At 41.4% G+C, this 22,901-nt stretch overlaps 1 protein-coding gene across 10 annotated transcripts in view; it reads right to left on the bottom strand.

The window, feature by feature from the left end:
• Nucleotides 1-22,901, bottom strand: part of tenm4 (teneurin transmembrane protein 4) — a 224,535-nt gene that overhangs the window by 55,250 nt on the left and 146,384 nt on the right. For all 10 annotated transcript variants that reach the window (XM_054742618.2, XM_054742619.2, XM_054742620.2 and 7 more), the window contains 4 exons: nucleotides 18,502-18,648; nucleotides 16,432-16,648; nucleotides 3,359-3,478; nucleotides 260-521 (listed from right to left, as the gene is read on the bottom strand). In XM_054742618.2, coding sequence (XP_054598593.2) covers nucleotides 260-521; nucleotides 3,359-3,478; nucleotides 16,432-16,648; nucleotides 18,502-18,648 — 746 coding nt within the window. The remainder of the gene's footprint in view (nucleotides 1-259; nucleotides 522-3,358; nucleotides 3,479-16,431; nucleotides 16,649-18,501; nucleotides 18,649-22,901) is intronic.

The following is a 22,901-nucleotide window of genomic DNA, read 5'->3' as shown; positions in this document are numbered from 1 at the left end:
GAGAGGGAGAACTGCAATTTTTGTCAGTTCTGCGTTGGCTTCCTTTTTGGAAAGAGGAGTTTCCCCCTTAGTTTCATAATTTTATTCACTCTGCAATGGAGCAATGAATTCCTAGTGAAGCCATGAGCCACGGCTGATAAAATAGAACATCGTTATGATTCTTCCCCAGCTGTTAGCTGTGGGTTCTCTGAAGGAGAGACCCACTTAGGAGTATTACAGGCCTGCAGGGCAGTGGAGAGGGTGAAAGGCAGAGATTCACCTGGATTTCAGGTACAACCGTCCCCCTTTCAGAGCAGGAGCCGGCAAAAGCAGTCAGCGGGGCTGGGGATACCACGGGGACGGGGCGGCTAAAGCTGCTGAGGTCACAGCTCGGGATGTCATTTTCCTCGTGCCGCATGACGATGGTGTCCATGACAAAGAAGCGTCCCCATGGCAACCACAGAGTGTGCTCCTGGGTGATGAATGGAGCGCGCTCAAAGTGTAGAGCTATGGCTATGCCCCCATTGGTCACCAAGTCAAAGCTGGAGGAGAAAAAAAGTCAGAGAGGATGAATTTATTCTCATTTTATCAGTGTTAATATAAAGACTCAAACAGTAATAGGAATGTTTTAATAAATGAAGGCAATTAAAAAATAATTATTTTCACTATTAGGCACAGTTAAGCAATCTTTCAGGCACACATGAGGAATATCTGCGATTATTAGTAAGAATGGCATTCTGAATGTGTTATAGGAATGAAAAAGAACATATTGAACATATGACTGTTCTGCGTGTGCATGTGTGTGTGTGTGTGTGTGTGTGTGTGTTGCATGCATTTATATAATGCAGAGCTCCTGTGTTCGCTTTTATGTGAGTGAGTGAGAGTGAGAGAGTTCTGCATTGCAGGATGGAGGCAGCCGCCACTACTTTATTGATCCCCGAGCCGAAGCCCGTCCACTCTAACATCAGTCTAAAAGCCCTGCAATACAATCCCATCTGCTGTTGCATTAAGGGGCCCCTGCCTCTGCTCTGACCCGCATTTCAGTAAACAGGCTGCATGTTGACAACAACATGGCAGCACCTGCACTGGACTTCTGCAGCTCCTGTCACTTTTCGCTAAGAACCAATTAACACCTGGTCACCTGAAGGCCCCTGGGACAGGGCCACATCCTCACACAGGAGGCACCTTTTCTAAATTACAGGTAAAGAAGCGGAAACAAATAGCATCATTGAAAATAGAAAGCCTTCCCCTTGGTTGGAGCTACTATAAAAAGAATATGCTTAGTCTAACATCCCTTGAGGGTAAGCATCTGATTGGTTGTGGGGATAAAAAATGGCTTGTTCTACACTTTGTGCTTCAACCTTAGCTGGGTGAGAGCAGTGTTCTCTATAAGTCCAGAGGCTGCAGAGCTGCTGTTTTAATAGTGCCAATGTATAGCTGGGACCCATAAGCAGTTGGGCAGTTACGACCTGTCAGTTTGCGCGGCACTCGGCAGGCTAAACACACACTTGTGGTCAAATACCCATGGGCACGATTGCCACATAATGACAGGATTTACTGCGTTATCAATCATCTGCAGCTTTATGCCATGTGACAAACTTATCAAATTACCGGTAACTGTACCTGCTGCTGACTGCTTTCTTTTTCTGTGCAAGCTGCACGAGAACAGACTTCGACCAAATCAATCAGATGCATGGATGAAATTTTGCAAATGTCACATTTAAACTAGTCCAAGTCCAACAAAACTTTAGTCCATGTAAGAGAACTGGACTGCCTCATCAAAAATGTGGCTACAAAGCAATGCATAAAACTAAAATGGCCGTTTTCTGTTTAGACCAGCAGACTTTTAAAGATAGCTGAAAAGGTGATTTAAAGATCTAAAGCCCCGGACAATAAAGAACGCGTCATAAAAACGAGTCGAGACAGCTTTCCCGTTTCTAAGCGGCTGAACAGGTGCGTTTCTGATTTCACGCTGCACTGAGCCTGTTTACAGTGATTGCGGCAGTAGTTGCAGGAGACTGGACATGTTTACAGCGGAACATGGGAGATGGAGTCGTGTTCATACACATGCTGGGAGGGTAAGGGGGGGAGTCTAGCACAAAAATAGAGTGATGCATGGGGAAAATGGAGCGCGATAAAAATGAAGGAAGTCATTGCAGCGGAAAGGACATAAGACCTGTGCTCAAGGAATGCATGAGAGGTGCCCAGAAAGGAAAGGCTTACGCCTGATTCATGCTTAAGCAAAGGCACATTTGCCCCCCCCCCCCCCCCCCCCCCCGCTGCTGCAGCGTCGAATCTCCTCTGCATTCATACTGGCCTGACCTGCTGCAAAGAAATTCTCCACCAGGACAGCAGGAGGCGCATTCCTAACTTATTGGCCTGAGTTTTGAAGAAATTCTCCGCCAAAACAACAGGGAGTGCGCTCCTATGCAGGTGTGCATACTCTTGTAGTGACGCGTGTGCCTTTGTAAAATGTGCCTTTGCTTAAGCATGAATCAGGCTTTAGAAGCGAACGGCGATTCATGCAGTGCTGTGATGGAGGCGGCTCTGCTAACACGCAAGCGTTGAACAGGTTCTGTTTGCTGCTGCAGGCTGATCCTTAAAAATACACAATCTACAAAACAGAAACAGATTCCGTCTTATTTCTAAACTTTCACTCCAAGCAATGTAATCAAAACAATATAAAGGTTTTGTCTGGATTTCTCTGAGAAAATTCTGATTTCAAAGCAGCTCAAAGGGAAACCAAACAGGAAAACAACTTCCCACACCTGCTTATTTGGAACGTTTCACCATAAAAAGAAGATCTGGAGCAAATCAAGAATCCACATGATGAGTTGTCACTCACAGCACTTGTTTTGTGATTTTTAAAGGAATCCTTTTAAAGCAGACCGCATAATCCTGTAAGGTTTGGGCAAACACAAACGTACTTCAATATCGGACTCTTCCATCATCAAATAATGTCCATCTGTACTGTGTTTTACAGCGCCGCTGATGCGCTCCGACTTGGCATGTTTTATTCTGACGCCTCCCTGCTCCAACCGAAGCATAACTTACGAGCGTACCGGAAGGGCTTTGTTTGATTTCTCTGGGAATTGAGCCGAGAATTCCAAAATTGGATCCAATGAAAGCACAAAGCAGATCAATGCTGGCAGAGTTTGTGGAGGCAAGCGTGTGTGTTTCTTTCTTTATTTATTTTTTTCCCGTCTTCTGCCATGATACCAATTCGGCTAAGCTACATTAAAAAAATAATATTAAGATCACTGTCACATCATTGTACAACGTACTTAGGTAGCTTTTGGTGGTTTTGTCTGGCATCCCCAGTGTGTGTGTGTGTGTGTGTGTGTGTGTGTGTGTAGGGGGAAATAAGGCAAACTTCTACCTTCCATCCTGCCTGGTGACTGTGTAGCCGTAGGAGGGATTATTAATGAAACTGACATTAACTCCGACCAGTGGCGTTCCATCGGAGGTCACAACTTGTCCACGGATGACACAAGCGTGGCTGCGGAGGAGAGAACAAAAGAATTAAAAATGCCGTTAGTTCAAATTCACACATTAATATCTGAAAAATGCATAAAAAACTAAGATAAAATTAAAACAAGCAATGAATACATATAAAGCAAACTGAGCAGGGTATTGGGCAGCCTTCAACTGCCATTGAGCAGCTAATTGTTATTTAATTTAATAAAATTTAATTGTTATTTATTGATCTGAGAACAAGTTTTTGTACAATTAGGAACAGTTTTTTGACCGCTGGGGCTCAAAATGGCCCCGGAGCCGTGATAAATAGTCAAACACAACCCCGCAATAAAGCCCCTTCATAAAAGAAACTGGTTCACGCCACCCACTCGGCCAAGACATGAATATTAAATAGGCTGTGTGCTGATTGGTCAGTCACACCAATGGCTCTATAGTGCTGGCTGAAGCTAAATTACTAACAGGTTGTGTGTGTGTGTGTGTGTGTGTGTGTGTGTGTGTGTGTGTTACACATATAGAGCTGCATGAGACAGCGTGGTTTCATCAAATCCATGCATCCTATATCTTGGCTGAAACAACGGCTCAGGAAAATAACTTCTATTTCATAAATAATGATGTCTTAATAGTGTCTATGATAATGTTTTATCTTATCTTTGGTCTGGGAGGTGTAACTTATGATGCAAGCCTTTTAAAACATGTTAAAGTGCTACAAGAGGAGATAGATGCATGAATTTAAAGTTCATGTTTGGAGACCAACCTTCACAGTTTGGAGGCTCACGCTGGTGAGGAGACACCGTTAGTTCTAGTAACGCCTGGGCTCCCAAGGCCTGTTCTGACAGGATGGACGTTACGAGACCCTTAAGGATTCCAGTTGGATGATTGGAGGATTATTTAGGAGGATTGGAATGAACAAACTGATTTCAGTGGTGAAGGGTTAAATGAGTGAGTGAACCCACTACCAAGGATGAACTCTGCTACTTTACAAATCAGCTGCTCTAAATTAGCATGAAGGTCAGAGAGAAGCTCTTGGATGGACATGGATAAAGGAACTGTAATGTAGAGGTAAAGTAGGGCAGGGCCAACGTTAGCAGCTGTCATACGGTCCATCTGAAATGTTTGCATTTAGCTTGTTATGTGACGGGTTAGGACACAGTCTCATGTTAGAGTTTTGTCATCAAAACATTGAGATACCTCACATGCTGATGGCATCTGAAAAACATACTTTTTTCTCAAAATAAAGAATAATTTTAATCACAATTGAAACCTACAATCCTAGAAAAACCTCGTCCAATCAATGTGCACGTCCTGTTCTCACTGATTGGATAGAAATCCCTCCATCAAACTGTGTGTGTTTGAGTGTGTGTGTGTGCGTGCACACACTCACACACACACACAAGCAAATTGTGAACTGGCGTTGTGATTTAGCACTACTTAGATCTAGCCTTACGCTGACAAAAATGTAACTAAGTAACTTTTACTTTGAGTACATTTTGTTTACGATACTTTTTACTTTTACTTGAGTGAAAATTTAGACAAGAACTTTTACTTGTACTTGAGTAAAAAACTATCAAAGTATTGGTACTTGTACTTAAGTAGGAAATTTTAGTGATCTTTCCACCACTGGCTAGCAGTATTCAAAGATAAGAGTTAGAGGTAGCTCTGATTAGCATTAGCAGTTGCTTGGATAGCTTTATCAGTAGCTTTGGAAAATGTTAGCAATAGCTTAGGCTACCATTAGGCAGTTAGCACTGCCATGACCAATGTTTATATATTGGGACACGCTCATTTAAGAGGGGGTGTCGATGCCTGTGACACTACCAGTTATTTTCTCCGTGGTCATCACAGCATTTACTAATTTACATAAGAAAGTAGGTCGAGACTTTTAGGTACATTAGACACCCGATGCTGCCTATATTCAAGAACAACAAAGTTAATGTGGATTTTAATTTTAGGACACCTTTAATACAGATTAAAGACTTAAAAGTATATATTTTATTAGAAACAGAAATTAATCCGTATCAGTTAAGACAGATGTCATTAAAAACTATAAGCAATAACATTTAAGAGACTTTAATGAAAAAGTAACCTTTCTGAGTAAGGTTTCTCTGTCCAGAATGAAAAGATAACGAGATAAGAAAGCTTTACTTTGCCTCTGCTCTAATTAAAAAAAGAGGTTTATCTTTTCCATTACGGAATACAACGAGGAAAAATAATAAGACTGCAGATCGCAGGGCCCGCCCGGCTGATTATCAAGACCTGGACAGATTTCTAGACTAACAGGTCTCCAGAAGCTTTGTAAATTAGATCTGATCAGCTGTCCCCACCAATCAATATTGGGAAGCCATCCAAATTCACCTCCTAATCTTGCTGAAGTGATGAGATGAGACCTTGCTGTATAGCACCTCCTGTGTCATTACCAAGACCCAATCTCATGGCTGGCCGTCGTTTTCTGTAGTCGTTGGCAAAAATTGGTCCCCTAACAAATGCTGTCCTGTCACTTCTTCATTAGACCAAAGCTATTTTTAATACATTTGGGCCTTAAACACTGACACGTACTGGAAACAATTAACACTGGCGTGTTAGTAGCTGCCCTTAACATGTCCTTACCAGAGGCAAGATCATTCACCCCACACTATCCCGGTCCCTAGGAACCCAGTTTTATGTTAATTAGGCCAGGTCTCCTTCAGAGGACCTTGGCTGTCCACTACTGCAAAGTAAACAAGCAAGAGGATACTGCTTTTAATCCTTAAGCCCTCGCCTAAAGATCCTGCTGGATCCACTTACATACAATAACTATTAAAGCAAAGCCAGAACTGGCCTGGGCGTCTGATTAATCATTCATGGTGTTGGTTTATCTTAAGAGTCTTATTTGAAAAGGCAATCATCCATATTTCCTTCCAGTAGAGTTGTGAAACTGGAACTATCTCCTCCCTGCTTCCGTCAACCCCACGGATCCCTCGCTGTCCAGACGAACCACTTAAATATTTATGTCAAATACAAAGGAAGGATAAAGCAGCAAAGTAAGCATGGTTCCTTCTGTTCACACGAGATTTCAAAGAAAAGAGGATTGACAAAAACTCGCTGCTCCGGTTTATCACCTGTCATCAGCGGAGGGCGACGGGAGAACATGTTGTGAAAAGTAAACCGGTGATCCATCTGGACCCAGCATGGTGCCGTTGCTGGTTCAGGTTTCTTCACTAAGATGGATAAGGAGACTAATCATGCTTAGAGTTAAGAGGCAGATTTTTATTCCTCGGACATGTTGAGTTCCAACAAGCCAAAGGAATGACCCCCAACTAAACCTACAGAAGAAGAGAAAATGTGTTTTTATGTAAAAGTTATGAATAATATTTACTGTTTTTACCCATTGTAGGTAGTTTTTTCATGGATACTATTTAGAGAAAGAAAATGCAGGTCCTGAATATAAAAGTGGTTCATGCAGCCTTTTTTGTGTGCATATACTTGCTTTTACATGAATCAACAATTTAGCATTATTTGTCCATTCAAATTGAATTCTATAATTGATTGCATGTGAAACACTCTTTGCATCTGAATTGCACGTATAAAATTGCTTTATTTACAACTACACACGTGCAATGCCAGCAGTGTTTTGTATTAAATTATAAATGACCCGCACTTGTATTCTACTTTTATTTATCCTATGCTTTCTCTCTTTCTTCCTTTCTTTATTTTTATTTAGTTATTAAGGACCAGCACTTTGAAGAAGCGTTTCCAGTTTTGTTGCTGCGTTGTTGCACAATGACAACTAAGCTTACAAATTCTAATTGTCACATGCAACACCTAATTATGGCAATTCCATCAAACCCAGGGTCAAGTCAGGCAGCAATGTCTTAATAAGTGCTCTAAAAAATACGTGTAAAGTAAAATCTATAGCACCATAAAGGTTTATGAAATGAGGTAAACATCAAATGCAATAACATTTTTCAAGATTGTTGGGTGTTTTTAGAAATTTCTTGGAATAGAGGTCATTCAGGAGGCTACGATGCATAATATAGAAATAAAAAAATTAAGTGAACTTTTACACCAAAACAAAGCAATATATTTGAAATGTGTTTTAAAGGTGAAAATCCCTGTTGAATATTTAATGAATTTTTTGTTCTAGCTGCAAATTTCTAGCATTAGGTGAGTCCCACTACATTTAAAATTATATATATATATATGTGTGTGTGTGTGTGTGTGTGTGTGTTGGCTGACGCGGCTCTGCAATATCGCGTGGACATCGGGAGCAGTCCCACTGGCCTGGCAGACCGGAGTGGTGGTCCCCTTTTTTTTTTAAAGGGGGACCGCAGGGTGTGTTCCAACTACAGGGGGATCACACACCTGAGCCTTCCTGGTAAGGTCTATTCAGGGGTTCTGGAGAGGAGCGTCCATCGGATTGTTGAAGCTCAGATTCAGGAGGAGCATTGTGGTTTTCATCCTGGCCGTGGAACACTGGACCAGCTCCATACCCTTAGGAGGATCCTGGAGGGTGCGTGGGAATTTGCCCAACCAGTCTACATGTGTTTTGTGGATTTGGAGAAGGCGTTTGACCGCATCCCTCAGGGGACCCTGTGGGGGGTACTCCAGGAGTATGGGGTACCAGGCCCTCTGATATGGGTTGTTAGGTCCCTGTTTGACCGGTGTCAGAGCTTGGTCCGCATTGCTGGCAGTAAGTCGGGCTTGTTCCCAGTGAGAGTTGGACTCTGCCAAGGTTGCCCTTTGTCACCGATTCTGTTCATAACCTTTATGGACAGGATTTCTAGGCGCAGCCAAGGTGTGAGGGCATCCGTTTTGATAACCTGAGGATCTGGTCTTTTTGCAGATGATGTGGTCCTGTTGGCTTCATTAGAACGGGATCTTCAGCTTTTGCTGGAGCGGTTTGCAGCCGAGTGTGAAGCAGCTGGGATGAGAATCGGCTCTTTTAAATCTGAGACCGTGGTCTTGATTTGGAAAAGGGTAGAATGCCTTCTCCCCAAGTGGAGGAGTTTAAGTATCTCGGGGTCTTATTCACGAGTGAGGGAAAACTGGAGAGTGAGATTGATAGGCGGATTGGTGCTGCATCTGCGGTGATGTGGGTGTTGTATCGGGCTGTCGTGAAGAGAAAGCTGAGTCAGAAGGCAAAGCTCTCAATTTACAGGTCGATCTACGTTCCTACCCTCACCTATGGTCATGAGCTTTGGGTAGTGACCGAAAGAACGAGATTGTGGATACAAGTGGCCGAAATGAGTTTTCTCCCCAGAGTCGCTGGGCTCTCCCTTAGAGATAGGGTGAGAAGCTCGGTCATCCGGGAGGGGCTCGGATAAGATTCACTGCTCCTCCACATCAAGAAGAGCCAGTTGAGGTGGCTCGGGCATGTGGTCAGGATGCCTCCTGGACGCCTCCCTGGTGAGGTTTTCTGGGCACGTCCAACCGGGAGGAGGCTTAAAGGTAGACCCAGGACACGGTGGAGGGATTATGTCTCTCACCTGGCCAGGGAACCCCTTGGGATTCTCCCGGAGGAGCTGGCCCAAGTGGCTGGGGAGAGGGAAGTCTGGGCCTCTCGTCTTAGGCTACTGACCCCGTGACCCAACTCCGAATAAGCGGATGAAAATGGATGGATGAATGGATATATAAATATGATTTATATTAAATGAAATAATAGTAAATTAGATCTGCTTTGAAGTTTTTTGCTCGTGTTAAAAAGTAGAATTTCTCACCATCTCTGTCAGCCACAATAAGAAGGGCATGCCAGAGCTAAGTATAGAGCGCTTTAAAAGACCAAAGCTATTAAACACTACAATTACCACAAAAATATCATTATCCACGCTAACGACTTGATTACAGGGTGAATCCAAACGCAAGCATAAGCATGCCCCTGCAGACCCTTCCTCTCCTCTCCTCTCCTCTCCTCTTCTCATGTTTCTCCACATGCTTTGAGTAAAAATGGAGACCACTTCAAACTAATGTTGTAGTTGTGCTAATATATAATGCTGCTAAAAGGGGGTAGGGCTAAAAAGAAAACACAACTTTCATTCTGACATTAACAGCTTATAAAAGAGTTCTAAATACAATTATGAAAGTGCCAGGCTGCAAATGGAGCGGATGACTTCAGCCCTGCTATTAGAAACCAGCAATCAATCTTTGTCCAAATTCTTACATAGACAAAGTCCCTGTTTACTATTCTGGTCAGCATCGACTGCCGGGCTCAGCAGTCTATTGTATTATGTGTCACGTTGGAGAATCAAGACATTTTATGCAGTGGCAGATGCTTTTTTCAGCAGCACCTTTGCAGCTTTTTGCGGACGGAAACATCATAAATAGCAGCCCAACATGTCTGTTAGCTTGAGGAAGTGGCTAGCTGATCGATAGGAAGAGATCACGTGACCTGGGAAACCATATCAGAAAGTAAGATGCCAAGACTGGGTCTGTCTGAAGCCCCCCCCTGTCATAACTGCTCATATCTGTCAGTGGGTGGGGAATGAATACCAAGCATGAATAATAGATTATCACTGATATTTTTAGGTGAAGTGAAGCCCACGGCCTTGCAGCTCATCTCTGGATTCTTCATTTTACTTATTTATGGCTGCATCTTGTGTGAGAGGGACACGAGTATTACTCAACCTACTCCCCAACATGTCTCTTCCTCTGTCTAGGGAAGTACAGCAAAATGTTGAGAGGTTCTTGAGATGGGGAAAAATGTCAATGAGGGAAAATGTCACAGCGCTTTAAGTATCAGCTGACATCCCCACAACAAGCAGAAAAAATAAAAACTAGAAGGATTTGAGAATGTGACGCAACTGTCAGTGTTCTGATGCAATTCATATAGACTATTTCTAATTGTAAATGGGCTTGATTATAATGTTTGAGCAATGTGGAAAGGACATAAGTAGCTCCCTACCAGGGGTGCCCCCATAAAATACTTATGGGGGGGCCAGAGCTAATTTTGGGGTGGCACACCAATTGAGACTTTATCCTGCAGCTGTGCAATACTTTGCTCCTTCATTCCTTTTCATTAAAAATGAAATGCATCCAACACATTTACCTCAAATTTGAGAAACACAAACTTTTATTTAGTTATTTATTTATTTAATTAAACATAATTTTATACGGGGAGAGGTCCTACCTCAAGTGGAGGAGTTTAAGTATCTCGGGGTCTTGTTCATGAGTGAGGGTAGGAGGGATCGGGAGATCGACAGGCGGATTGGTTCGGCGTCTGCAGTGATGCGGACGCTGAGCCGATCTGTCGTGGTGAAGAGGGAGCTGAGCCAGAGGGCCGGGCTCTCGATTTGCCGGTCGATCTGCGTCCCAGTCCTCACCTATGGTCATGAGCTTTGGGTAATGACCGAAAGAACGAGATCGCGGATACAAGCGGCCGAAATGAGTTTCCTCCGTAGGGTGGCCGGGCTCAGCCTTAGAGATAGGGTGAGGAGCTCGGACATTCGGGAGGGACTCGGAGTAGAGCCGCTGCTCCTCCGGATCGAAAGGAGCCAGTTGAGGTGGTTTGGGCATCTGGTCAGGATGCCTCCTGGACGCCTCCCCGGGGAGGTGTTTCGGGCATGTCCTGCCGGCAGAAGGCCCCCGGGTCGACCCAGGACACGTTGGAGAGGTTACATCTCCAATCTGGTCCGGGAACGCCTTGGGGTCCTGCCGGAGGAGCTGGTGGACAAGGCCGGGGAGAGGACGGCCTGGAGCTCCCTAATTGGGATGCTGCCCCCGCGACCCGGACCCAGATAAGCGGAGGAAGACGAAGACGAAGATAATTTTATACGGAGGAATAACCACTTGAGATGAAACATCTCGTTTTCGAGTGGGTCCTCCTTTACAGCAAAAAGAAGAAAAATTGAGAGCAAGACAGCAGAGCAAAAATCAAAATCAAAAAATTACAACAATCATTTACACACACACACACACACACACACACCCTCAAAGGCTCACAATACTTCACCCCACCCGACACGACCCCAACTAACAAGGAAAAAACAGAAGCAACAGCCAGTTGAACAAATACAATTAGTAACATATAGACAATTATTCCGAAGATGATCGACCTTTTTTCACTCTAGGAACAACAAAAAAGAGCTGGTCATTATGCCACAGGCCGTAAAGTGAATTATAGGGAATTAAGTGTATTTTAAGATAATCCAGATAATTAAAGTAAAAAGTTTTAAAAATGAACTGAAACCAGTGAAACTGTCTCCTGACAGCAGGTGCGAACCAGGACAACTGTCGATACATCACACTTCTATGTGTCCTAAATGGACAATGAAGAACAAAACGACAGAGACTATTATAAGCAACATCAATAGAGTGCAAGCAGGAGGATGAAGTGTTCTGATAGATAATGTCAGCATAGTCCAGAATAGGCAGAAGCAGCTATGTGGCGATTATTTTCCTAACCAGAAAGTTAAAACAATTAACAGCTTGATAGAGGATTTTAAGACGAAAATTGACTTTTTTGTAGTTGATTGTATTTGTGTTTTAAAGGATAAATCAGGTTCCAGCCAAACACCAAGATATTTTATGGTCTCCAGAGGAGAGGAGTCGAGAAAACAAAGCTTAAGGTTTTTTCGCCAATATCTAGGGCTTTCTTATGAAACAGTAAGGAATATGATTTTGACTTATCAAGGTGAAGTTTATTGGCCAACAGCCACTGCTGAATAGAATTAAAGTATTTTTGTAGCGAAAAATGCATCTCAGTGATAGTTGGCTTACTACAATAAATAACTGTCATCAGCATAAAGATGAATATTACAGTCTATGCAGCACAGGGGCATATCATTAACATAAGTAGAAAACAATAAAGTTCCCAAGAAAGAACCTTGAGGGATGCCTTTAAAAAAGACAATATTCAGTTATTTTTGTTTTTGTCTCAAATGTTATTGTTTAAGACTTTTAAAAAGTGCCTGATGCTGTTTCAAATAAATATTCACAAGAAGTTTTAGAATTTATCGTTAAAAGATGGTAAGCCTCAGTAATGTACTTACACAGTGAAAGTGTTATTCATAAAAAAATTAATTCTTCTATTCTTTTTAAATAAATGTATTTATTGGCTTTAATATTTTGTCTTGATTGAAGAAGAGAAATGTATGGTTTGTGTGAACATTAATGTAATTAATTAAGAAAGTGGTCTTCCCAGGGAGCACAAGAGGGGCAATCCAACAATATTGAAGGGGAAGCTATGGCCCCCCTGGCCACCCCTTAGGTCCACCACTGATGCCTGTGTGCATACTGAATCCACTTTGTTCTACTGGAAAAATTACGTATAGAATGCCAGAATTTGTACGTCACACAAATAAATGCAATTTTATTTTTGAAAAATAAATAAATTCCCCCAAATTATTCCCAAACTGACTCTATTCTTAGTTCTCTATAAACTATCCAAGCGTTCTACAATCTTATCTTATCTCTATTGATTTTTGTGTTGTCTGTGTCTTCCACATTAGTATAATAAACAAAGATCAGACAGATACATAAGCAAGTGGTATGTAAAGGTGACACTGCCACATGGGCGATTAGACATGAAAAGAAAAGAGACAAAGCGAAAAATCTTTTGGGATTCTCACTGCTATCATGGCTGATATAAAAGGATCTCATATTCCATGGCTGGGGTGTCATGAGCTCTGCATGTGGGAGTGGGCCTCAGAAGGATTACAGTAAAAGTAATCACAATACATGAATATGAGATGCCTTTCTTTCAGGAGAGCGCTCTTGATTTGCCACATTCTATGTTTGTCCATCATCATCTGTCTATCATCTTTTCAGCGGAGCGTAGCATCAGTCTTTGTCCATTTAAGCCTCCACTGATCACAGCTGCTTCCTCCTCCTGCAGTTCCATCTGAGATAATGTTTTCCTTAAAATGTTGTGGTTTATTTTTTGCTGTTTTTATGCAGAACTGGAAAGATGAGTCACAAAGAGGAGGTTTTATACCAAAGTAAGTATTTGGGCCAAAGCCACAGTGACTAGATGTAGAGATTCTGGTCGTGAAAGAAATGTTTATTTTTTGCATTCTTAATGTGCTTTCCTGCACATTTTGAATGCATTTAATTTTATTCACGTTTGCATCCAGTTATTGATTGTATCCTTTGCACTTTTAAAATTGATCAGTCCATGAAATCGGAGAGGGAACGTAAATACTGAGTATTAAAAACACAGACTGAAGCCAGATTTTTACTGATATTCTGGTGAGTCTCATTCCACATGAACCAGGATGTCGACCAATTTTATGAAAGCATGTTGGCTCTTGTAGTTTTGGTGCTACAGGGTGTGGTGTGTAATGCCCAAAAGGGTCAATTTTCACCTATATATTGACCAACATGTTCACCTTTCATCTACAGCATAAATCCACTTTCTATTTGGCCTTCTAAATCCAGAAGGTTCTGCTCAGCACGTGATGACATTCCATGAAGATAAAACATTCAAATAAACATTCTCTCCCAAGGTTCCTGCACTCTCTGTGAAAGCCAGTCGTCAACATTCTTCACTCTGAATATGTGAAGACTCCACGATGTTATAGTTATAAGTTAAATACTCATTTGTGATGAATAAGCAAGATTTTTAAATCAAAGGGTTGAATAATCTCTGCTTAAATCAATGAATTTGAAATGAATATTGTTCTTACAATGATCCATTAATATCACAAACCACTATGTGTTTGATTTCAGGTTAATATGCACTTCACATAGGAGTTTTAAAGATTCTTATTCACAGTGTTAAGAATCTTGTATCTGAAGGAAGGCGTGGCTTTCTGAGGGATGTTGGTAAATACTCAGAAACGTGTCAAATTCTGATTGGCCAAACTTGGCCAGAAATCATAGCAAAGTAGTTTAATAAAACAAGAATTACTTCCCGAGTAATTCAGTTTCTCGCTGACCCTCGAACCGGTCAATTCGGGAAAGAAGCCTTTTTGAAACCATCCTCTCCTTTGACCTCCTGTCAAAACCTCTCTGCAACGCTGCGGCTGATACCAGACAACCGGCTCTTCTACGAGCCAAGCAAACGGCAACCTTAGACACAAATAAGCATTCCAGCTTCCTGCCTTCACCTCAAGGGTTCTCAGACTGGACGGGTCTTATCGGAGCTATCTACGGGTTCCTGATATCAGAGGTTCACTCCACCAGCAGTGACCATCAACCCCCGGATCGAACGAGAACCACCACACCAAGGGTGCGTGGACTTAGCACGACAGATTGCGTCTGATGCTGTTTTTAATAAACAACTCTCTAGTTTAGAACAAACAACAAAGTCTTTTACATCCGGATTTCACAATTTCTCTCAGATACAAAGAACGGTTGCTACAACATCTAGCTTCCATCACAACACCTCACATCCACCACACCACATCTCATTATTCATATCTTGTCATGTATAAATTATTAGTTAAGGAAAAATAATTTAATTCATTTTATAAACTATATACTGACTCTGTCTGATTAAACATTCAAAGATCAATCAGGTTGATATTTCATATTTATATGGAATCATCACATCTTATTGGTCATTATTAATATGTATTAATTGCTACAGGTGTCAGATCAAGCGTGACTTCACAGTAAACAAACATGGCACCTCGCTTTCTGATTGGCTATACGACGCATTATTTTGCCCCCAAAAATCTAATCAAGAAAATCTAAACATTTAAATGGCCATTATGTATAGAAGCCAGGACATACATGTGATCAAAGCTGTCCAGAAGTGCACTCAAGCAGGCCAGAGCACTCTTCCTACACCACACACATCAGGAATAACTGACAAAAGTACTTTTGAAGTTACTCTGGTAATCGGGTGTGTCTTAAAGAGCAGGTTCACTGAGAAACCCTTTTTTACTTATTCTTTTTGAAAAAGATCATTCACTCTGTGTTTAACATGCAGACTGAGCGTGACAGTAGCCTTCTACCCCTTCTCTGACATTAGCCTCTGATAGAAATTAAACGTAAGAACGCTCGGTTCAGAAAAGCCTGACAGATCTATGTCAGTTAGACATAACTGTCACTTAACGTTCATGAACTAACTCATCTTAGCTTGTGACGAGGAAGGCTGTTGTTGGTTAAGCGTCCAGGTAGCAGCAGAGAACATCTCGACTAGTAGAAGCTAACTGTTAGCATTAGCAACTCCACCAAACAGCAGAACTCCTCCAGGCTAGTGTTATTTGTGGACATAAAACATAAACGTTGCAACGTTGCGGAGTCAGTGGTAGATCCATGTTGATGTTTGCCAATCCAAAGTGAGATGTCCACATATCAGGAAGGATTTCCAAATATCAGGAAATAAGAATCCAAATCCTTGTCGCCTGAAGCTACTTTCTCCTCCGGCTGACGTCTACAACCTGAAATAGGAGCATCATTGCCTTTTGTCCCCAGAGAATGACAAGGCTAACAACTCATTGGGGGTAGGGAGGAGGGGCATTCATAGGTAGTTTCAGCTCGTTAAGCAACAAAAGACAGCTAAAGTTTATAAGCTTGACTCTCCCATATTCCAGTAAGATTTGACAAAGCTCCTTGGATAAGAAGCGATAGGTCTTCAAGAAACCAAAGAAGTCCAGTCACCTTCATTCGACCCCTTTGGAATTAACGTGACCTGGATGAGAGAACCTTCACCAGCAGACTTACACGACACTCATTCCTCTGCAAATGTATTAAAAATATGAGTAAACTTATTCTTTAAGATTGTCAGAGGAGGAGAATAGGCCACAGACATATGATTGTGCAACTTGCTTAGAGAGAAAGCTGACTGCATACTGTCCCCATCATGTAAAACTGCAATTTTCATCATTCTTTTACGCGCCCTAGTGGTCAATACTTGAGTCCGCACATGAAACTCGCCAGTAGTGCCATGGTATTGTACTGATTAACATAAAGTACTAGAAACACTGTAGAATGGTCACCCCCGGCACTACTGACCACAAAAACACAATAATGTTTCCAAAATCTGCTGCATGAACCTCAGGTAAAAAATTAAATGCCAAGTGTGACCGGTGCCCGGTGAGTGTTCTTCTTACTCACTTGCCGTCGAAGGGGTTTTTTCCGGGAACAGCGTGTGTGCTCTCCCTGCCCACCAGGAAGCGCACTCGGTCATAGAACGTCTGCAGGTTGCTATGCGCAGAGGACATCTGTGTTTCTTGGATGATGTCCAGAGGATCGGGCGAACCCACGCACAATGAAGTAGTGTGACAGGTTGCCTGAAGACAGCAGTCTGGATCCATGCAGTCCACCAGGCCATCTGAGAAGGTTAAACACAAACAGGTTCATTAAACAGCAGCGAGAACTCTCACCTGGCAGCAGACGCTAAGGTTGGAAACTCTGGAAAACGTTGAGAGGAAAAATCACAAGCACAAATGCTTTCAGCAACCTTATTTATATTTGTTTTATCTGTACAAAGCTTTACTTTGTTCCTGTAAAGAAAATGTTTTGGCCCTAGCTCAATCATTTGGATTGTTGCTAAGCTACAGAATGAATTTTAGAGGCTTATGAACAATAATGTGTTCACATCTTCAGTCATTTTCCTTAACTTTGCAGCAATAGTTCCTGAATTGATGCCACCTACCCACAATCCACCTCAGTTTCCTGCAGGCATTTACAAAATCTGCAGGTTTGGGTTAGCATAATTAAGTTTAAGCTCTTTTTGTACTTAAGAGGGTTGGTTCATCAGCTGGTTAACTTTCAGAAACGTACAATTGCACTAAAATAAACCAAATGTAGCATAAAAGGTTTAAAATCTGCATAAATGTGCTGCAAATGTAGGCAATGGCTCCAAGTGTTACTGGGTGCAAATAAACAGCTTTTAAATTTGAAAAGAAAGCCATTTGTTCACTCGGCGAGCCTCCCTGCAGTCTGGTGCTGTTCCAATTCCCAATCTTGACGATGTTTGTCTTTTGGTTTATTTAGTTCTGAATAGTATTTGCCTTCATTATTGGGGAAAAAAGATCTTTTGAATTTTTTTATAACATGCTGAAGACACAAAACTAGCTTAAAATTACAGTTTGTAGTCACCTGAAACTTCATGCATCACTGTATATTTCAATCATGAGGGAATTACAGCATCACTCGTGCCTCTCTATCAGCACATTCGATAACATCACAAAAACAAGGAAGAGTTGCTGTGCAATGCACTTTACTTCGCTGAAGTGGGTCACTGGACTCCCCAACCCTTTGCTTTCAGTTGCATATCTGGTCAGATGGGTGATAAAAATAAACCGTGCTGTCAGGAGTCAGTCAAATCCCAAGCAGCACCCTGCTTTTGCTGCTGAGAGCTGTGTGGCCCCTGCAAAGTGATGGAAGTCAAACTGCCTCTGTACAAATAAGGGAGGCTGGTGCATAGTTCAAGACGGAGAATCGGGTCTGGAAAGAAGGAAGTCACATCTCCCGCTTGGCCTGAAGAGCGGCGCAGCCCCCTTGGCTGGCTCTGCTCAGGGCTAGTTAGAGGGAAAAACAAGGACTACCCCAGGGATCCGCTGCTGCTGAAGGCTCCAGGTGAAAAAGAAAATTTAGAAAAGACTGACAAAACCCTACCAAAGTCTCCAGATGAGTTCTTTCAGTAGTACTTTAAATGAGACCGCTCTGTTTTCTACACACAGGGAATAATTCGTCTTGTGCTCCTGAATTAATTACATTTAGCCAAAAACAAAAGAAAACAGACATTGACCTCTAAAAGTCATTATGCTTTAAAAAAGTGAGTTTTTGGTTTCTATTTAGCTATAATGTGTTTCACCTTTATCCATTTCGTAATAAGCCGACGTTGCTGCATCTATATTTTTATGTTTTGTTCTGATATGTTTGGGATATTTTTAAGCTCACTTTATTCTTGTCTGTTCTGCTTTTTTTCCTGTTAAAAGCGAGTTTCCTCCTGGGAGTCGAGGCTCTGGAATCTGTGAGGTATCTTGAGACAGTTTCAATAGTTTTTGAATCTGTATAAATAAAATCAGAATGGCCTATATAAAAACACAACTGAGCCTGGAAAGCATGGAGCAGAATACCCCCAAGCCTTGGGGGGAGTCATTTTATTGCTAGATCTTGTCCCTGCCGGTACCTGGTCAGTGTCGGAAGCAATAGCGTCATCTCGTTTGTGATTTTTACCTCCGTCGTTGTCCTTGACATCACTGCAGGCAGTTTCCATCGAGGTGTCACAGCCAGTGCCCCTCCAGCCCAGCTGGCACACGCAGTACCAGCCACTGTTACCCAGAGTGCACCTACCATTTCCATTGCACAAACCAGGACAGCCCTCTGTGTAACATAAAACAGGACGAAGACAAATGTTAACACAAATTGTTCAATCCATAAATATTAACGGGAATGTTAGCACATTTCTGAGGTGTTTTTGTTTAATTATACATAAATACTGTTGTAAATCCTTTGTTCGACAGTCAATGTCTTCAAGAAGGAATAGGAGGAGGACTGAAAGGTGATGCGCAATACTAAATGTGCAATATTATATGCAATCTTGTAAACAGATGCAATATTATACTTGCCCTCAACATACAGTGTTAAGTACTGTTTTTTCCTCTCTCTTGCTTTGCCTACCGTCTTATTTCCTTTAACTTTTTTGCCTACTATTTTCTATGGGGCGAATCACAGGTTTGATCACGATATGATATTTTCTCAATAGAGTGGATCACAATTTGATGTTTTTCTGTATCTCACATTCAGTCATACCATTTTGATTTAATTTGATATAAGATCCACTGATTAATACGAAACAATATTATTAGTGATTGAACACAACTATTTCTCAGGACATTCTCATCACTGGCACTGCTAGCTTCAAAATAAAGCAATTTTCAAAGTAAAACTGAGTTTGACAAATAGGTATTGTATCTTTTTTTGCATTTTGGATCGGTTACCCTAAAATGGATGAATCAATGTAGACTGATGTATTTTTACACTCCTACTAACAACTGATAGAAGTTTTACAGCTACTAGATGTGTTGCTGTAGGAAACCGAATTTTCCAGAGAAACCTTTGTTATGGGATTAATGAAGGTTACCCGAGTTTGCATAGCTAGGTTTCTGAAGGAGAAGCAGCACTGATGTCCAACAGGACTGATAAGCTAACAGATAATCCATTTAGCTGCAGACTTAAAATGGCTTCAAAGTCCAAAATGCTATGAGAAAATAACGTTTTGTGTGTTATTTTTACAATAAAGGAAACAGGATTCTTTTTCTTGTTATAATATAGTTCTATGATCTAAAAACATACATTGCACCCACACAAAGTGATCTCAGTTTTATTTTTTTATTCTCGACTGTTTCAGTTTGTTCTAAAATTAGCTGTTTCAGGACTCTGTCACTGTAAGAAAAGCTGGCCACGCCCACCCATCCCCCACTCAGGCTGCTATAACCTGAGAAGCTCCGGAGCAGAGGCGCTGCTTCTCCAGCAGCAGCTCTGCCTGTCAGATCAGTGGTGTTTCTATGATCATTTCCAGTGAAAATCTATAATAATTTCCGCATTTGTGACACATTTAGACATGGCTTGTTTTAGGTAAATAATTCCTGGAACAAAACACTGAAAGAAAACTGATGGATGGATTTTTTTTTCATATTTGATGTGTTCATAGAGGCAGTAGGGACCCTCATGTGAGCAGAAAAGAATGTAAATGGTGAACTTTGCAAAATATGCCCCCTTTAAACAATAATTTACATGTAATTTAATTTACTTAGAAGCATAATAATCAGCATAAGCAACAAAATACAACATGCCATCCGAAGATGTAATCTGATAAGAATTTCTTAATCTTTCTGCCAAAATAACTGAATGATGTGAAATTTTATTAGATAAATTTGAACCACCATTAAATCTGGCCGTTTATGGATTTGTAGAAACTCAGCTGCGCTGTTGTACATGACATGAATTAGATTTCATCAAACATAAGCTGTTCAGGAAGTCATCTACAAAATATTTATTACAAAATGGTCCAAATTTCCCATTAATGGATTGACAGCAACAGCACTTATCTCTCCAAATCACCAACCAGAAAAGTGCTTCTTTTTAATATTACAAAAACGATAGGCTGGTTAATGATGAGGGTTTGTCTTTAAAATATCTCTGATATCAAAAGAATAATACCAGGTATATATGTTTTAACCAGAAGGGAGCAGCTAAAGTTGATTAGTCCGATGCAGCATTTGTGAAGCTTTAATATCCCTTTGCAGTAAAATCAGATAAAAGGGATCTTCTAAATCAATATTCACTTATAACTACAGTAGATTGGCTCGTACATTTACCATTGTGGCTGTGGAATGAGAGCAGCAGTCTATATCCTGGTGCACTGTCATTTAATTGGATCATTATTTTAATGGTCTTTTGGTTTTGAATCTCCATTTTTTTTCTTAAACTCAAAAAAAGCTTCTGCTTTCTGCAAAAACAAAGTGAGCTTTACTCTCGCTCCAAAAGGCAGTTATTACTTAAGAAATAGCTTTTATAGTCTTCCTAGCAATCAAAAAGATTCCACTCTTCAGGTAAAGAGTATGCTCCATAATAAACAAAAGGCAGAAGGCTAAATAAAGTGTTTTAGAATGAAACAGATAAGGTTGTGCTCAGCTGCTTTAAGCAGAGGTCACATGAATGTATTTCTGGGCGTGCAACCTCGGGGGATCTAAAGCAGGCTGCAGCCGACTGACAGGTGAAACACCTCATTGTTTCTCTTTGGATGGGTCCTCTCAGGGGCAGAGATCAGAAGATTTTCAAGCCAATAATTCCTCCGCTGACATTTATCTGTTACATTATGATATTATCCCCTTGCAGAGTCAAGAGGGTGAAATCTGCGGATATCAAACGCATAAGTCTGTCACAGATTGTGTTGTTAGCAGACTGCCTTGATAGAGAGAATGCTAAGCTGACCCATTTGATCAACTAAAGAGACAGGAGCAGCTGTCTCTACTGTACATTCTCACATCACACAGATAAAACAGGAGCAGAGAATAAAAGAGAAGGAAAGGAGGAGAGGCAGGTGAGCTGAACGGGAAAGTGAGGCGGGCCAATTCCACGATGGGCAGGAGTAAGGATGAGGAAATGACGCAACTCACAGCACAAAGGGAGAAGCAAAAATTCTCCATTTTCGCTTCAAAAGTAAGGATCCTCAAAAGTAGATGAAAGTTTTAGATTATTGGGGAAAATAGAACAAATTTAGATTTATTTAAAAGGCGACTGGATTATTTTTTTGGGTTTGAGGTTTCAGGTCTACGTGTCATGACTGAAAAAAAATGATTGTCCTGATAAAGAGTTATAAACTCATACTCAGCGTTTAAAGGCGTACTATGCAACATATTCATGTATTTAAATCATTTTCTTGAGCCAGTATGTGCTAAAGTGACCCTTTACAGGATTAATTAAATGTCCCTCAGACCCCACCGACCTCTGTGGCCAGAATACCGCTCTTGCAACTTCACCTGTTGGACATGCCAGCGCTGCAGTCTGCTTCCAGCCCATTTCCTGCATGTTTTAGATTCTAAACACAGCTGATTTGTGCAATTTAGGGATGAACCGCTCCTGCAGTAACTAATGAAGGCTGAGGAGAAATTTCAGTAGTTAGATTAAGGTGTTAAAACGACAAACACACAAGGAGGAGATACATTTAGCTTCTGGTTCTACTAAACAAACACTAGAGGGTGCTTAAAGCAAGCCAAAACTGCCAAGTGTGCCTTTATGAATCATTTAAAGGTGACAAGGAAAATATTTTCAAGAAACTCTGATATATTCTAGCAGCAATGTGAAGTTTTTTCTAAAAGGGCACCATCTAGAGGTCGAAACAAGTATTACACCGTGAGCCCATCGTCCTGCTTTCGTGATTATCCACCTTATTTTTGAGTAGCCTCATGGAGAAACATTGATGCGAGCAACCTCCAGTAAAATACCGGAAGTGGCGCAAACCCATTGGTTTGTATTGTGAGGTTTTGTTGCTAGTAACAGTCTTTGGAACATTTGAAGAGGACTTAAAAAATATTTACCCCCAACAAATGTACTAAAGCGGCTCGGGAAGATGTTACGCTGTTCGTGCTTGTACTAACAACCACAGAAAATTCAATTTGTAGATACAAGAGCGATACTTACAACAATGCACCTCCAGAGTGAGAGAGTGTGTGGTCACGATTGTCGGTACGTTTTTTTTTAGACTGCTGTTATTAACCTAAAAGTGCCATCCTGCTGTTTGTATTTCACCTGATGTAGAAACTAAAACCGAAAACTTGGTGATGATGGATTTAAGGCTCTGACTCGGCTCTACGTCTGCTTTGAAGTACATAAGATCGTGTCCCACCGCTTTCAACAAAGCACGGCCAACCTTATTACTATGTTGGTACTGATCAGCCTCGGAGCTTTTAAGACTTTTTATTGCCTCGCTTTTGGATGCGACTGAGTTCAGAAAGTAGCTAAAATGCTACTGTACGTTACCTTTGGCCAGATGTTAAGATTGTCCCTCTTTGCGTCAGTAGGCAGGACTGTAACGATGTCCCGTTAGAGCTGTGACATCTGGTGTTCCTGCA

The sequence above is a fragment of the Nothobranchius furzeri genome, chromosome 13 (genome assembly GCF_043380555.1).
Source record: "Nothobranchius furzeri strain GRZ-AD chromosome 13, NfurGRZ-RIMD1, whole genome shotgun sequence".
NCBI classification, from domain to species: Eukaryota; Metazoa; Chordata; class Actinopteri; order Cyprinodontiformes; family Nothobranchiidae; genus Nothobranchius; species Nothobranchius furzeri.
The sequence above is the reverse complement of the archived record's forward strand: the minus strand, read 5'-3'. Positions and strand labels throughout refer to the sequence as shown.